General features: G+C 44.5%; 1 protein-coding gene across 1 annotated transcript in view; it reads right to left on the bottom strand.

The window, feature by feature from the left end:
• Positions 1-16,331, bottom strand: part of DIAPH3 (diaphanous related formin 3) — a 156,987-nt gene that overhangs the window by 95,906 nt on the left and 44,750 nt on the right. The window contains exons 15-20 of the mRNA XM_058184947.1: positions 16,099-16,203; positions 9,897-10,187; positions 7,847-7,961; positions 3,955-4,047; positions 1,867-1,961; positions 493-594 (exon numbers count right to left, since the gene is read on the bottom strand). Coding sequence (XP_058040930.1) covers positions 493-594; positions 1,867-1,961; positions 3,955-4,047; positions 7,847-7,961; positions 9,897-10,187; positions 16,099-16,203 — 801 coding nt within the window. The remainder of the gene's footprint in view (positions 1-492; positions 595-1,866; positions 1,962-3,954; positions 4,048-7,846; positions 7,962-9,896; positions 10,188-16,098; positions 16,204-16,331) is intronic.

The following is a 16,331-nucleotide window of genomic DNA, read 5'->3' as shown; positions in this document are numbered from 1 at the left end:
CCTTTTTTCCCCAAGTGCTTTGGACAGCGCAAAGGTTTGATATATAATTATTTGGCATTTACTGCCACGCAAGTCTCACTATGTTATAGAAGACTTATTCGCTTGTAAATTATTTAAAAAACATGGCGAGGTTGCCTCATACTTTTTGTCTCACACTTATAATTAGAAATTGAAAGGCAAGCAGAAATCGTTAGCATAGCCGTAGAAAGAACAGAGGCAGAAATTCAAAAATGTCAGAACAGCTTCACTCATTGTCTTGGTGACAAGAGCAAAGCCTTAAAATTCCTCCTGTCAGGAAATTACTTTAAGAAGTTGGTTAAAAGTCATATCAGAAACTTAGTGCAACAGAAGATTAACTCATTCCTGGCTACTAGCTGCCCAAAAAGAAGCAAACAGAATACGATACAAATTTCACAGAGTTTTCTATGTTCTTTTTTTAAAAAAAGAATATAGAACCATAAACCATATTTTGAAAGGAATCCATCTATTTACCACGATAGCAAACTGCTCCGGTTCGGACAAATTCTTATATTCATTCTTCAGCTTGGATAATTCACTGAGTTGTTTTTGGTCAGGAAGATGCTTTATTAAATTCTACATTTCATGGAAAGATACAAAATTTAAAAGTTCACAGGTGTTTTCCCCCCCCCCCCCTTACAACTGGTTTGCAAGACTTTATGTTGCAAAATTACTTGCACAAAAAAGAAGGGAGATAAACTTCTCTTCAATCTCATGAGGCAGGGATGTCAAACTTGATTTAATTGAGGGCCGCATCAGGGTTGTGTTTGACCTCAAGGGAGGGGAGGCGGGGAAGGCGTAGCCAGGGTGGGCATGGCCAGCTCAACGTCACTTGTGTCGGGGGCGCCTGTGGCAGCTCGAGCGCTCTGCCAGCGAAAATGGGCTCTCAAGATCCATTTTTGGCTGCGATGGCCTCCTGCAACCCTCTGCCAGGAAAACAGAGCTCCGGAGGGCGGCCTGTGGCCCTCACGAGATCCGTTTTCGACTGCAATGGCCTCCTGCAACCCTCTGCCAGCTAAAACGGAGCTCCGGAGGGCGGCCAGTGGCCCTCGCAAGATCCGTTTTCGACTGCAATGGCCTCCTGCAACCCTCTGCCAGCTAAAACGGAGCTCCGGAGGGCGGCCTGTGGCCCTCACAAGATCCGTTTTTGACTGCAATGGCCTCCTGCAACCCTCTGCCAGCGAAAACGGAGCTCCGGAGGGCGGCCTGTGGCCCTCGCAAGATCCGTTTTCGACTGCAATGGCCTCCTGCAACCCTCTGCCAGCAAAAATGGAACTTGCAGCCCTTCCAAGCTCCTCCCCCAAATCCCTTTCCACTGGCAGAGGCAGCGCAGGCCAGTCCTTCACTGTTTCCAGGATGGCCCCGTGAGCCAGAACTAAGCACCCCGTGGGCCAGATCCGGCCCATGGGCCTTGAGTTTGACACCCCTGTCATAAGGCAACAAAGCCAAAAAGAAACAGTAAGGAAAAAGTAATTATGATTATATACAAAAGAAAAACCAAGGACCCCTTAAAAATCCTAAAAAATAAATGTCAAACTCAGCAGGCTATTTATTACATTTTTAAACTGTCCAGCTGCCCTATCTTAGAGAAATCTCCTCATACACATAGTCTAAAGGAAAGAGTTCTCTTAATAAAAATGGCAAGTTATAACAAATACAGAAGATATAATCTGCCATCTTTGGTGATAATACCAAATTGTATTGATGTATAAACACAAAATTACAGCTGGCTGCGCGTGTAACTTTGTCCGTCGCTTTCATCTATTTTACTACAAACGTGGTAGATTTTTATGAAGATCTAATTAGTAGGAATACTTGTGTATAAAACTGTTAATCAAATTACCGCACCTGGATCATGGATTCTGACAGCTGGGCTTCATCTATTTCCAGAATCATTATTTTTATTTCTTCATAAGGTACTCGGAAAGACCCTAAGAAAATAGCTAAGAACACACATAAAGGCATTTCGGTGTGTTTTCATTTGAGAAGGGCAAATTAAGCACTTGGAAACACTTCAAGCATTCCGGTTTTTTCAGAGAGGGAACGTTTTCGTGGGTGGAAGAGGCCGGCCTGATGGCCGTGTTTTTCTGCGTGAGAACCAAGTCTCACATCTGCTTTGGGGGACAAGAAAGGTCTGAAAAACAGGACAGATAGATGAATATGCAGGTGAGTTAGGAAGGAAGGAAGGAAGGAAGGAAGGAAGGAAGGAAGGAAGGAAGGAAGGAAGGAAGGAAGGAAGGAAGGAAGGAAGGAAAGGAGGGATGGATGGATGGATGGATGAGAGAAGGGAGGGAAGGAAGGAGGGAGGGATGAGGGAAGGAAGGAAGGGAGGGATGAGAGAAGGAAGGGAGGGAGGGTAGGAAGGATGAGAGAAGGAAGGAAGGCAGGCAGGAAGAAGAGATGATAAAAGGGAGGCAGGCAAGCAGGAAGGAAGGGAGGGAGGGATGATGGAAGGAAGGAATGGAGGGAGGGAGGAGAGAAGGGAGGGAGGGAGGAGAGAAGGGAGGGAGGGAGGAGAGAAGGAAGGCAGGCAGGCAGGTAGGAGAGATGATAAAAGGGAGGCAGGAAGGCAAGAAGGAAGGAGGATGGATGAGAGAAGGAAGGAAGGAAGGAGGGAGGGATGATGGAAGGAAGGAATGGAGGGATGAGAGAAGGAGGAGGGAGGAGAGAAGAAAGGCAGGCAGGCAGGTAGGAGAGATGATAAAAGGGAGGCAGGAAGGCAAGAAGGAAGGAAGGAAGGAAGGAAGGAAGGAAGGAAGGAAGGAAGGAAGGAAGGAAGGAAGGAAGGAAGGAAGGAAGGAAGGAAAAAAAAAGGGAAGGAACAAAAAAGGAAGAGAGGTGAGATGATGGAAGGAAAGAAGGATATAAAAGGAAGGAAGTGTTCTGACCTAGGCTTCATGAGTCAGTAAAACACACGAGTAGTTCCAAAAACCTCTTTTATTGCAACAGCTGTGAATTCTGCTCATTCACAGATGAGTCCCAAATAGTTGCAAAGAGTCCTTCGGGATAAGGCTGATAATCACCCACCTTTGTCTCCCTTGACACGCTGCCAAAGACCTAATTGGCAAAGCCACACAGAGTCCAGAATCAAACAGAGCTTCAGACTTTAAACTGAACAGAATTAACAACGTTGCTTCCTGCAAAAGCCCAAATCCCTTTGATCCTCTTTTAAGTCTTACGGGAGGGGCCAATCGTCTCCAAGCCCTACTCCCGAGTCGTCCCATTTGTTTTAACTCTCCTGGCTAACCTTTTTTTGCCATCGCGTGCCAAAAGGGGGGATCGCACGCACCCATAATTCAATGCGGGCCCCCCCCCCGTGCATGTGCACACGACCCCCCTGTGCTCCCCCCGCTTTTGGCATGCAATGGCACGGTGGACCTGGTAGGCCCGTTTTTTGCCCTTCCCAGGCTCCAGAGGCTTTCTTGGGGCCAGGGAGGACAAAAACAGCCTTCCCCACTGCCCCGGAGGTGCTCTGGAAGCTGGAAACAGCCTGTTTTCCGACTTCCAGTGGGCCCGGAAGGCCCAAAAACCAGCTGTCTGGCACCTGCATGCGTGCTGGAGCTGAGCTAGGGCAACGTTTGTGTGCCCACAGATATGGCTCCATAGGTTTGCCATCATGGCCCTACACCATTCCGGACAAATGGCTGAAAACCATTCTTGAAAACCTCCAGCAATGGAGTACCCGCAAATTTAAAACCAAAAACTAAATCAGCTTTATTTAAAAAACGAATGCTCAATAAAACAGGAGCTATTTTCCAACTTCTGTGCCTTCGTTTTCAATGCTCCCAGCAATACATTCCTTTCCCATTCACCCATTGCTTGCAATTGTTTCCGTCAAAACCATATTACAAAGTAGAATTACCTGTAATTGCAAAAGTAGTATTAACGCTCAATTATTTTTCTTTCCAAAAAACGACAGCTGTTTACGGTACTCACAAAGGTTTTGGGCGATCTTTGGATCCAGGATTTTCAGTTCTTTGATTCGTTTTTTAACAGGTTTCCTCTCTTCAAAGCCTTCATCTCTTTTCACTGCCAAGACAAACAGTTGTGTGTGTGTGTCAACATGCAGAAATGTTTATGTTATTGCACTTGTGTAGGATTTGGGCTTCAGTGCAGTTTCAACCTGAGTACTAAAGTTGTAAGTGTTAGGGTACAATTCATTGTATTCGGGTTTTACCAATTGTGTTGTGACCCAGGTCCAAGTAGGTAGTAATAAACTCAGTCCATTAAAAAACTAACAAACTTTATTCGAACAGCTGGGAATTACTTCCTTCCCAGCGTCGTTCAACTCAAAGAAAAACTCCCAACACAAATTCCTCAGTTATCTCACAAACCTTAGTCCAATTAGGCAAACTGCCAAAGGCCCTTCCTGGCAAACGTCCAGAAGCCACAAAAACAAAGACATAGACGAAGCAGAAGACGCAGCTACAACGTTGTTTTCTGGCAAAGGCCAAATGCCAGTGCTGGTCTGCTTTAAGCCTTATGGGAGGGGCCAATCATCTCTTGGCCCTACTCCTGAGTTGTCCTTTCTGCTTGAGCTGCTCTTGCCTTCTGGCAGCTCTTCTCATGCGTGCATTAGGAACAGGCTCCTCCTGTTCCTCCGCCTCACTACTATCAGGCTCTGGAGGCTCTGGAGTCCGCACCTCACTTCCCAATGGCCCTGGCCTCACCTCAGCATCATCGCTGTCCGACTCTGTTGCCAGCTCTGTAGGCTGCTGATAGACCCACAACAAATTGCTGATGAGGCATCTAGAGCAAAGCTCCCCAACCTTTGCAACCCAGCTTTGGGAGAGGGGTGGTTATAAGGAAATGGAGCCATGAGTGTGGTGGGCTGGGACACATGTGCGAATGAACACACAGCTCTGCTTAAGCAAGAGAGAAACCTCTTCAGGCTTCTCCACACCAAAGAGACAGAAGGCCTTTCATCCGTTTGCTTCACCTTTTGGCCGTGAAGAAGAGAAGCATTTGCAAGTGCGGTCCCGTGCTCCTTCAGACACACCGAGGCGGCCCGATGTGCCAAAAGGGGATCAGGTGTCCTGCACAGGCAAACTTGGTGAGTCAGCCAAGCTGAGCAGGGCGCACCCGTCTTACTCAGCCCCTGCTCTCACTGTCCCGTTTTTTGGACCATCGGGATCAGGCGGCTTGGCGTACTGGCTGTGGGGGGGCGGCAGGGGGAGATACAGAAAGCGGGACATGTGAGAAGCGGGCCGGCGTGCACATGCGCAGCTCCACTCACACAAGACAGAAGAGAAATCTTTGGGGTGCCACTGGTGCGCACTGGCCCACCTCTCACACGGCCCGGTTCCAAATAGGCCACAGTCCGATAGTGGTCCGTGGCCCGGGAGTTAGGGATCCTGATCTACAGAGTGTTATAAATTATCTTGAATCTATTCATGGTACTGGTGAGGTTTCTTAGGGAGCATTAGGTGAATGAAAAATTCCATGCAACCTACAATACGTCGTTACAAGAATTCAGCTCTCACCCTTTGGCCAAGAAAAGTTTTTACGTCTGCTTACAGGTATGTGTATTATGTATAACCCTATTCATCTTTTCCATGAAGTTTAATACTATTTAATGACTGTGTTAATAGGAAAAGTAAGGCAAAAGGAAATTATCTTTACCCCCAAACAAGTCAGCCATAGCAACAATTTGCCACTGCATTTATATATGGCTTATATATGCATTCATATATCGTTCAGCTGCCATATATACCAGTTAGTAGAAAATATAGAGCTATTATGGCTACCGCTTACATATTAGGTGGAAGGATTTGATCTCAACTCTTGCTTCTTAGCAAGTTTATTGGAAAAAGACAGTGAAGCGACTTGGGTTCTGTTGTTTGATGCAAATAAACATCAAGAGGAAAGACTTGTACAAACATACAGAGACATAAGAAGCACCTGGACACTAAACGAATTTTCGAACCTAGCCACTACTCTAATTTTATAGCCATCTATTAATATCTGGGATTCCTACATGGAACCATAATTTCAATATAGATAGTCCTCAATTTATAACCGGTTGCTGAGTGACCATTCAAATTTCTGATGGGCCCCACAAAAGCTAAATTCAAATCCAGATCAAGATCCAAAGTTTTGATGTCCACCCCCAGGGTTAGGTGACTGCATTTGAGCCTACATGTATAGCCATGCAGTTCCGCGTGGTTATGTGACCACAATTTTAGATTATTTCTATGATGGGACGCGGTGGCTCAGAGGCTAAGATGCTGAGCTTGTCGATTGAAAGGTCTGCAGTTCAGCGGTTCGAATCCCTAGTGCTGCCGTGTAACGGGGTGAGCTCCCGTTACTTGTCCCAGTTTCTGTCAACCTAGCAGTTCAAAAGCACGTAAAAAATGCAAGTAGAAAAAATAGGGACCTCCTCTGGTGGGAAGGTAACAGCCTTCTGTGTGCCTTTGGTGTTGAGTCATGCCGGCCACATGACCACGGAGAAGTCTTCAGACAGCGTTGGCTCTTCGGCTTCGAAACAGAGATGAGCACCGCCCCCCAGAGTCGGGAAATGACTAGCACGTATGTGCGAGGGGAACCTTTACCTTTACTTTAGATTATTTCTGATTTCTGGAAAAAATTACCCCCTGGTGACAATGGGGTTGCTTAATCACTGCAGTCCTTGCTCAATACCTGCTGTGCTTGTTTAACGACGCTGCCCCCCCCCCAAAAAATAAGTAGTACATCAAATTAGATCTGCGAACGTGGGTGGCCTACTTTACAATCGTATGAACTTACGACCGTAATCATGGGCTCAGGCACAGTCCTAACTGGAGGGCTACTTTTATTTAGTGGGCACTTTCTGCTTTCACAGGAAGTAAACCCATCGAATAGTCTCGATCGCTGAACTTCATTTTAGAAGATGAAGTAGGGATAGGATTCGCTTTTTTTTTTGCATTTTCTGTGCTGCTGTTTCTTCTTTGAATATTTTCAGTTTGAATGTAAACTTAAAATGATTGTCAGTTTTGGAAGGCAATTTTCTTTTTGCTTCTTAACTGCCACATATTTTAGCTGGGGAAGTTGGGAGGGGGTTGTTGTTGGAATGGTAGATAGATAGTCATAACATTCCGTATTCAAGGACTTTTGCCTGCCTCTGATGGAGACTGCCTGAAGACTGTATCCAATTGAGTGTGAAAAGGTGATTGGACAATGTGATGAACTTGTGGGTGTGGGGCAGGGCTGTGAACTGTCAACTGGGTGTGGAAAACCTGGAAGCTTTCAGTTTTGGGTTTTCCCAGCTGTGCCAACATGACATCTCTAATAAATTGGAACTTTGAGGAACCTCAAGCCTTAGAACTTTATTTCGTTGGGGGTGTTCCTTGGAACCCTGACACTGACTTTCTTTGGTCATTACTCCTCCTTCTGGGTATATTACATGGTGAGAATTATTTTTCCAAAGGGCTTAGCACACCTTAAAAAGAACTAGCCCCAAAACAATCGGCCTCCCGTCACATTATTTCCCATAATTAAAATACATGCTATATTTTCCCAGCTTTTAGTCACACTCTCCGTAGCCTAATAATAGAGTAAAGAGTCATTTTAACAGCTCGGTGGAGGTATTTCAGCAGTAAGTACATGCTTTTCTTAATTGTATTATACGAGGAGAGCTTAAATGGAAAAGTGAAAATAATACTGTCGGCTAAGTTCTGTTCCGTATGTGCCGCAGTTATAAATGATGGCAACCTCAGTTATTAATGCAACAATTATCATATGACACGCATAAGTATTCATCAGCTGTAGTGACAAGAACTGCAGGTGTTTATTGAAAATAAAAGAGGCTGGTTTTCTAAGAGGCTTTAAATCAGAAAAATAATTAACGTACCATTTTTCTGGCAACAAAAGGTAAGTTCCAGCTTGCACAGCAAATCGGTACTTTCATATTTCCCATCGTTGGCCATTACCCAGAAACAGTTTTCAGTCATTTCCTGGGGCCTAATCTGCAGAGGGAATATATACATCTTAATTTCCTGTTATCGTTCATGCCATATTTTGTAAGGGGATCGCAAAATATGTGACTTAGGGCCATCCGAAGGCCACCTGCCATCTACAGCCTGCAGATTCCTGAGTGGAAAAAACAAACCCTGTGCTCTTTTGGAGAACGAGAGTAGATTTATGGGATAAAAATCTGTGTTTTTAACTCCCTCAGACTCTTTAAAATAGCAGAGTCTGCCTCAAAATTAAAAAAAAAATAAGATTACTTTTCGTGCTAACTCTACTCCCTTTTGAAGTGAGGCTTTCAACTGACTGTGGTTCAAAAGTCAGAAGTATGTTCGTTTCTATACTTAGCGACCGACTCCAAACAACTCTGGACAGATTACAAATTGTTTTTAAAAGAGTATTAAAACAAGTTCTGTACTTCTGACCTAGTTCCAAACAATCAGTTACAGAGGCAGGATATTCCTCAACCGATTAACATTATTGATTAGAACACAGTAATGGGGCAGAATAAAACATGCTAGAGATGTTAAGATTATTGAGGATACGGAGACCACAGTAGCGTGGGCTTAAACAGATCCTTAAATAGATCCTCTTAAGAGCTATTTCAATTAGATCCTTTTAATAGATCCTCTTTCAGGACAGGATGGCTCAGGGACTAATACGCTGAGCTTGTCGATCAAAAGGTCGGCAGCTCAGCGGTTCAAATCCCCAGTGCCGCGTAACGGAGTGAGCTCCCGTTACTTGTCCCAGCTTCTGCCAACCTAGCAGTTCAAAAGCACGTAAAAAATGCAAGTAGAAAAATAGGGACCACTTTTGGTGGGAAGGTAACAGCGTCCCATGCGCCTTTGCCATTGAGTCATGCCGGCCACATGACCACGGAGACATCTTCGGACAGCGCTGGCTCTTCGGCTTTGAAACGGAGATGAGCACTGCCCTCTAGAGTCGGCAACGACTAGCACGTATGTGCGAGGGGAACCTTTACCTTTAATAGATCCTTTTAAGAAGAGGTTGGACAAATATGTGTCTGAAATGGTATAGGGTTTCCTGCTTCAGCAGGTGATTGGACTAAAAGACTCTTTCAAACCAGCAGTCCCCTCTATCCAAAATGTACAACATAGGAGAACAAGCACATCAGGACTAGACTCAACAGTCCATCTGCATTTAAAAGGCAAAGGCCACTCTTTTGAAGACAGCAAAGTCCACATTTTGGAGAGAGAGGACCGCTGGCTTGAAAGAAGAATCAAAGAGGCCATCTATGTCAAAATTGAACAGCCCTCTCCCAACACATCACCTATCTCCAATCTACAACACAGTTCTTTCAACAGATTCAAGAAGGCTCCACACCAATTTGCACTACTTAGGTGACCCGCAGGACACAGATAAATCTCCAAGTGGCCTCCAAGACACTCTAAAAGGATGCAAATGACCAGCTGTCTGCAAAGAGTGTATATCCTTCCATTCCCCACCATCTAGTCAGAGCTGAAGAAGCTTCTTGGATGAGAAGTGAAACGTCTTCAAAAGAAAAAGAACACAGAAAGTCCAGTTGGCTCTTGAAAAAGCACCTTTTGGAAAAACATTTTGGAGAGAGAGGACCGCTGGCTTGAAAGAGCTTTGGAGTGCTTTGGAGAATAGCTTGACTTCCTCTTCTTCGGGGCAGCCCCTGAGATATCAGAAGACTGCTATCATGTCACCTCTAGTCCTTTTCATTAAACTAGACCAGGGGTCTGCAAACTTGGCTCTTTTAAAACTTGTGGACTTCAACTCGCAGAGTTCTGGGAATTGAAGTCCACAAGTCTCAAAACAGCCAAGTTTTCAGACCCCTGAACTAGACATACCCAGTTCCTGCAACCGTTCTTCATACGTTTTAGCCTCCAGTCCCCTAATCCTCTTTGTTGCTCTTCTCTGCACTCTTTCTAGAGTCTTCCTTGTCTTACCTTGGACCAGTTGAGTCTTTTCATGGTCACTTCAGGCTTAAATTCTTTTTTAGGTTTCAATCCGAAAGGCAGCAATTGAGGGGCACGGGAGTGTTGACCCCCAGGTAATCCATGTAGCGGAGGTGGGGGTGGCGGAATGCCAACAGGAAGATGGTTTTTTGACCCACTAGCAAAGGCGGGTGGGAGTGGGGGAGGAGGAGGTGGAGGTGGAATTGATCCAGTGGAAGCTCCTGGGACCACATCTGTGGGGCCTTCAAGAGATGTCAGCGGAGAAGCCTCGGTTAAGCCATTCTGAAAAGAAGCAAATGCTGGTATTTGGTAGTTGACATTTGGAATGTAAACACCTTTTCTTCTAAAACAAACAGAACAGAGGTTAGTAAATTCCGTCGTCAGTAAATTCAAGTAGGAATGGTTCTTATAGAAAATAAATTAAATAAATAAGGCAAACTTAGATCTTGAGAACTGTCGTGTCCCCCTCCCCTTCCGACGACCGGGTCTAGGAAGTCCGTATCAAGCGTGGCCACGAAGCCTCTGCAGCTTTGCCAAATTTCTTTCAGAGTTCTCAGGGCAGGCAGGAATCCAAGTTGTGACTTCAGCAAACCAGATGAGACTTTGCTTGACTCAAAGTTGCTTGACTCAAGCTGATCCTTTATATAGGCTGTGGGGTGTGGCTCCATGACTGAGCACTTATCCAGGCCTGCCCCTCCCTTCCTTCTGCTGACGTCGCCTCTCAGATCTCCGGAAGCGGGGATCCGTCCACTGTGAATTCCCTTCCTCTGGATCTGCTGCCGGTAATTCTAGCACGAGGCTGGCTCCCTGCTCACACGCTGTAGGAGTGAGGTTTGTTTGTTCATTCCTGACATTCTGTCAGTTCCTCTTCATTATCAGACTCTGAATCTGATAGCAGGCCCGGGAGGCGACAGGAGGGGCCCGGCTGAGGAGAGGAAGGAGGACGAAGCACAACAAGAACACAATTTTGGAGGGCAAAGAAAAATCGAAGTAGGTGAAAGGAGAAAGCAAAAACCGTTCCCAAAATATTGGTTTCAATCAACTGCCACGGTATATATAATGGGATGGAAGGACACGAATTGTGTAAGCAAGTAGTATTTTAATACTATAATGTTGTAATGATTCTTCTCCTCTTTTTACATTTTAATATTTTGTTCCTCTTTTTGTCAATTTATATAACTTTTGTCTTAAAAATAATTCATCACTATTTATTATTTCACAATTTTATTCTGTGATACAGACTGTATTATTTGTTATCCTGATATCTGTATTGTCCCTAAAATTTAATAGTGAGTTTTGCAATGAAAACATAGTCAGGTATCTTTAATCACTTAGGAGTATGATAAAACCGTGAACTTCAGCAGATTTTGTAAATTCCTGCTTATTTACTTTATTCTATTGCTATACATTTTTTCAATTGTTTTCCCTGTAAATGGGAGTATGAATCTCTCCCTCTCCCCCCCCCTCTCTCTATATATATGTTATTCAGGTTTTCTCCCGCATAACCCGAATAACCAAAGACCTACATACCTACATATCTTAAATAAATTGTACCACAGGAATAGTCAAGAACTATTTTGCCCCCAGGTGACAAGGTATGTCTATTTCATCTTTTTTCCTTTGCTTGTGTTGCTTTTCAAAAAGAAACTGATGATTATTGTAAGTTTTATGGCTAATCCATTTAGTCTGGTTCACTGAAAAGCAACAGATAAGCATATTTATTTTATAACTTTTCATATATATATATATATATATATATATATATTTATTTATTTATTTCGATTTTTATTTTTATATTTTTATAAAACTTCGTGCTCCCAGAAGCATGAAGTTGAAGCCTGAAGATGCTCCCACCCAATCAGTTCAAACCCCCACTAGCAGTTAAAAGGAAGAAACAGCTGCGATCACACATTGCTCCCAGAAGCACGAAGCTGAAGCCTGAAGATGACGAATGAGACTTCGTCGAAACGTCGCCAAGACACTTCCAATTTTACACGGGAGAAAACCCGAACAACCAAAGACCTATATATATCATTTTTAACTGTATCATCTAAACCAGGGGTCTCCAAACTTTGCAACTTTAAGCCTGGAGGACTTTAACTCCCAGAATTCTGGGGATTCTGGGAGTTGAAGTCCTCCAGGCTTAAAGTTGCAAAGGTTGGAGACCCCTGATCTAAACAATCCAACAACTAACACACAACACTCATCACAAGTGTAAAGGTAGACCTCAATTTAAAACTGTTCATTTAGTGACCATTCAAGGCTACAACAGCACTGAGAAATGGGACTTATGACTGTTTTTCACAGCATCCCGATGGTCACGAGAACAAAAATCCAGATGCTTGGCAACTGATTCATATTTATGACAGTTGCGGTGTCCTGGGATCCCCTTTTGCAACCTCCAGACAAGCAAAATCAAAAAAGAAACCGGAGTTACTACTATACACGATGGCCGTGATCCATTTACCAACTACGGCAAGAAAGGTCGTGTAACAGGGCAAAATCCACCTAACGATTTTCTCACTTAGCAACAGAAGTTTTGGGATCAAGTGTGGTCATAAGTTGGGGACTACCCGAAATTAATTTGAACTAGCTAAGTTAAGGAAGATGAATGGAAGGAAAGAGATGAAAGGGAGGGAGGGAGGAGATGAAAGAAAGGCAAGAAGGCAGGAGATGAACAGAAGGAAGGAAGAAAGGAAGGAAGGAAGGAAGGAAGGAAGGAAGGAAGGAGATGAAAAGAAGGAAGGAAGGAGAAGGGAGATGAATGGAAGGAAGGAGATGAAAAGAAGGAAGGAAGGAAGGAGATGAATGGAAAGAAGGAGGGAGGGAGGAGATGAATGGAAGGAAGGAGATGGGAGGGAGGGAGGAGATGAAAAGAAGGAAGGAAGGAGAAGGGAGGGAGGGTGGGAGATGAATGGAAGGAAGATGAAACGAAGGGAGGGAGCGTGGAAGGGAGGGAAGAGATGAAAGAAAGGCAGGCAGGCAGGCAGGAAGGAAAGAGATGAAAGGAAGGGAGGGAGGGAAGAGATGAAAGGGAGGGAGGGAGGAGATGAATGGAGGGAGGAGATGAATGGAAGGAAGGAGATGGGAGGGAGGGAGGGAGGAATAATACTGATACCAAGCAACTTGGAAGCTCTTTAAAATGAAAGAAAACTGTCCTAGCTGGGGACGATCACAAGTATTGTGTTACATAATGGTGAAGGAGGTGCACTGAGGGAGATAACAAGGAGAGGGCAATAACTCTCATTACTGATAAGTACTAGCTGGTATTGAAAATGTGCCACTAAATGTGCCACTAAATTCATATACTCCCCTTTCAAGATTGAGTAAGTTTGTAGACATTGCTATACCTGGAATATCATGCGCCATCATCTACCGACCTATACAAATGTGTGCACCAAACAATACTTGTTACCTTTCCTCCCATTTCTACTATTCTGCAATTGTATTTCAAGTATTATTGCCCTCATCACAACATCCTCAAAAGAACCACCACTTCCAACCAGAGGTGAGTTTTCAGCAGGTTTTGACCAGTTCTGGAGAACCGGTAGCGGAAATTTTGAGTAGTTCGGAGAACCGGTAGTAAAAATTCTGACTGGCCCCAAAAATTCTCTACCTCCCAAGTCCCACTGATGGGGATTTTGCAATATCCTTCCTCTGCCATGCTGTTGTGCCTCGCCCGCCCTCTTCTCCTCAGCCGGACCCCTCCCATCTCCTGCTATCTGAGCCAGAGACTGATAGTGAAGAAGAATGGCCTGACATGCCTCCAGCCCTGGCACCATGCCCGGACAGACTGAGCAAACAAACCTCCCTACAGCGTGTGAACACGAAGCCAGCCACGAGCTAGAATTGCCGGCAGCTGAGCAGGAGGACGAAAAGTGGACAGATCCCCGCTTCTGGAGAATGGAGAGGCGACGTCAGCAAAAGGAAGGGAGGGGCAGGTCTGGATAAGTGCTGAGTCATGAAGCCACACCCCGTGGCCTATATAAAGGATCTGCTTTTTGGCATTCCTTGAGTCAGGCAAAGTCTCATCTGGTTTGCTGAAGTCACACCTTGGATTCCTGCCTGCCCTGAGAACTCTGACAGGAATTTGGCAAAGCTGCAGAGGCTCCGTGGCCACGCTTGATACAGACTCCCAGACCCGGCCGTCAGAGGACGAGTGGGACATGACACATGCCCACCAAGCCATGCCACGCCCACCAAGCTACGCCCACAGAACCAGTAATAAAAAAAAATTGAAACCCACCACTGCTTCCAACCCAAGTTTTTCCCACCAAGGTAGAGGCCAAAAGAGAGGAAAAATGGTACTATGTATTCCTTATCCAGAAATGACAAAGCACAGAGTCGACGTCTTTTATTGCTTTTTACATTAACGTGGCAGCATACATCTGTTGCTGATTATTTTAACTGCACAAACAAGTCTCATAAATACAGATTATTATTTTTTTACCTCGTTTTGACAAGGTTTTCTTGCGCCTTCAAGAAGACTGATCTTTTCTTCCGTCTTCTGAAGCCGTGCCTTTGTCTCCTGGTGAGCTACAAACTCGTTTTCAAACTGCAACAGAAACGAGAAGGCACTGTGCATCATTAAATGTACAGGTGTAATTGTTCGTTGCCCTGAGTATTTTCATGCTGTTACCCAGATTTGCATATTATGCAATCCGTAAGTGGCTCAGGGGAGGTATGAAATCTCAAACTGACTTTTACTTCAAAACCAGGGGAGTGAGATGGATTAGACTCTGCTTGGCTCTTGACAAGTACATTGATTTTCATATCTTTTTCTTAAAACTCCATTACTGGTGTCTGTACAAAATAAACTGCTACATCAGTTCCAGGCTCCTGTAAAGATAGACGCTTGATCCTGGGATATCTTTCAACAAATCAATCCACTGGATTCAAGACTACCTTCATCATCTTATCCTTAAGATGTTGTTTTAAATGCTGTCCACCATTTCTTTAAATGACATCAGTTTATTAGATCAGCTCTGGCACCTGGTCTAGGTAAGAATAGAATAGAATAGAATAGAATAGAATAGAATATTTATTTATTTATTTATTTATTTATTTAATCAAATTTATATACCGCCCTATCTCCCGAAGGACTCAGGGCGGTGTACAGGCATTTAAAAACACATAAATACAATATAAAAAACAATTAAAAAACTTATTCTAAAAAGCCCGTTAATTTAGAATTAAAAATATAGAATAAAACCCAATTTAAAACCGATAATTTAAAATCTAGCTCAGTCCTGCACAGTTAAATAAATATGTTTTAAGCCCGCGGAAGGTCCGAGGTCCAAAGCTGACAAAGTCCGGGGGTAGTTCATTCCAGAGGGTGGGGGCCCCACAGAGAAGGCCCTTCCCCTGGGTGTCGCCAGACGACATTGCCACGCTGACGGCACCCTGAGGAGACCCTCTCTGTGAGAGCGCACGGGTCGGTGAGAAATATTCGGTAGCAGTAGGCGGTCCCGTAAGTAACCCGGCCCAATGCCATGGAGCGCTTTAAAGGTGGTCACCAGAACCTTGAAGCGCACCCGGAAAGCCACAGGTAGCCAGTGCAGCCTGCGAGGATGGGTGTTATCACGGGAGCCACGGGGCTCCATCTATCACCACAAGAGCCGCTGTTCTGGACTAACTGCAGCCTCGGATGCCCTTCAAGGGGAGCCCCATGTAGAGAGCATTGCAGTAATCCAGGCGAGACGTCACGAGTGCGTGAGTGACCGTGCATAGGGCATCCCGGTCCAGAAAGGAATAGAATAGAATAGAATAGAATAGAATAGAATAGAATAGAATAGAATAGAATAGAATAGGGTAGGGTAGGGTAGGGTAGGGTAGGGTAGGGTAGGGTAGGGTAGGGTAGGGTAGGGTAGGGTAGGGTAGGATAGGATAGGGTAGGGTAGAATAGAGTAGGGTAGGGTAGGGTAGGGTAGGGTAGAATAGAATAGAATAGAATAGGGTAGGGTAGGGTAGGGTAGGGTAGGGTAGAATAGAATAGAATAGAGTAGGGTAGGGTAGGGTAGGGTAGAATAGAATAGAATAGAATAGAATAGAATAGAATAGAATAGAATAGAATAGAATAGAATAAAGTAGACGTCTTTTATTGCTTTTTACATTAACGTGGCAGCATACATCTGTTGCTGATTATTTTAACTGCACAAACAAGTCTCATAAATACAGATTATTATTTTTTTACCTCGTTTTGACAAGGTTTTCTTGCGCCTTCAAGAAGACTGATCTTTTCTTCCGTCTTCTGAAGCCGTGCCTTTGTCTCCTGGTGAGCTACAAACTCGTTTTCAAACTGCAACAGAAACGAGAAGGCACTGTGCATCATTAAATGTACAGGTGTAATTGTTCGTTGCCCTGAGTATTTTCATGCTGCTACCCAGATTTGCATATTATGCAATCCGTAAGTGGCTCAGGGGAGGT

This window comes from Ahaetulla prasina, chromosome 5, assembly GCF_028640845.1.
Source record: "Ahaetulla prasina isolate Xishuangbanna chromosome 5, ASM2864084v1, whole genome shotgun sequence".
In the NCBI taxonomy this organism is placed as follows: Eukaryota; Metazoa; Chordata; class Lepidosauria; order Squamata; family Colubridae; genus Ahaetulla; species Ahaetulla prasina.
Note: the sequence above shows the minus strand (reverse complement) of the source record. Positions and strands in the feature narration are given on the sequence as shown.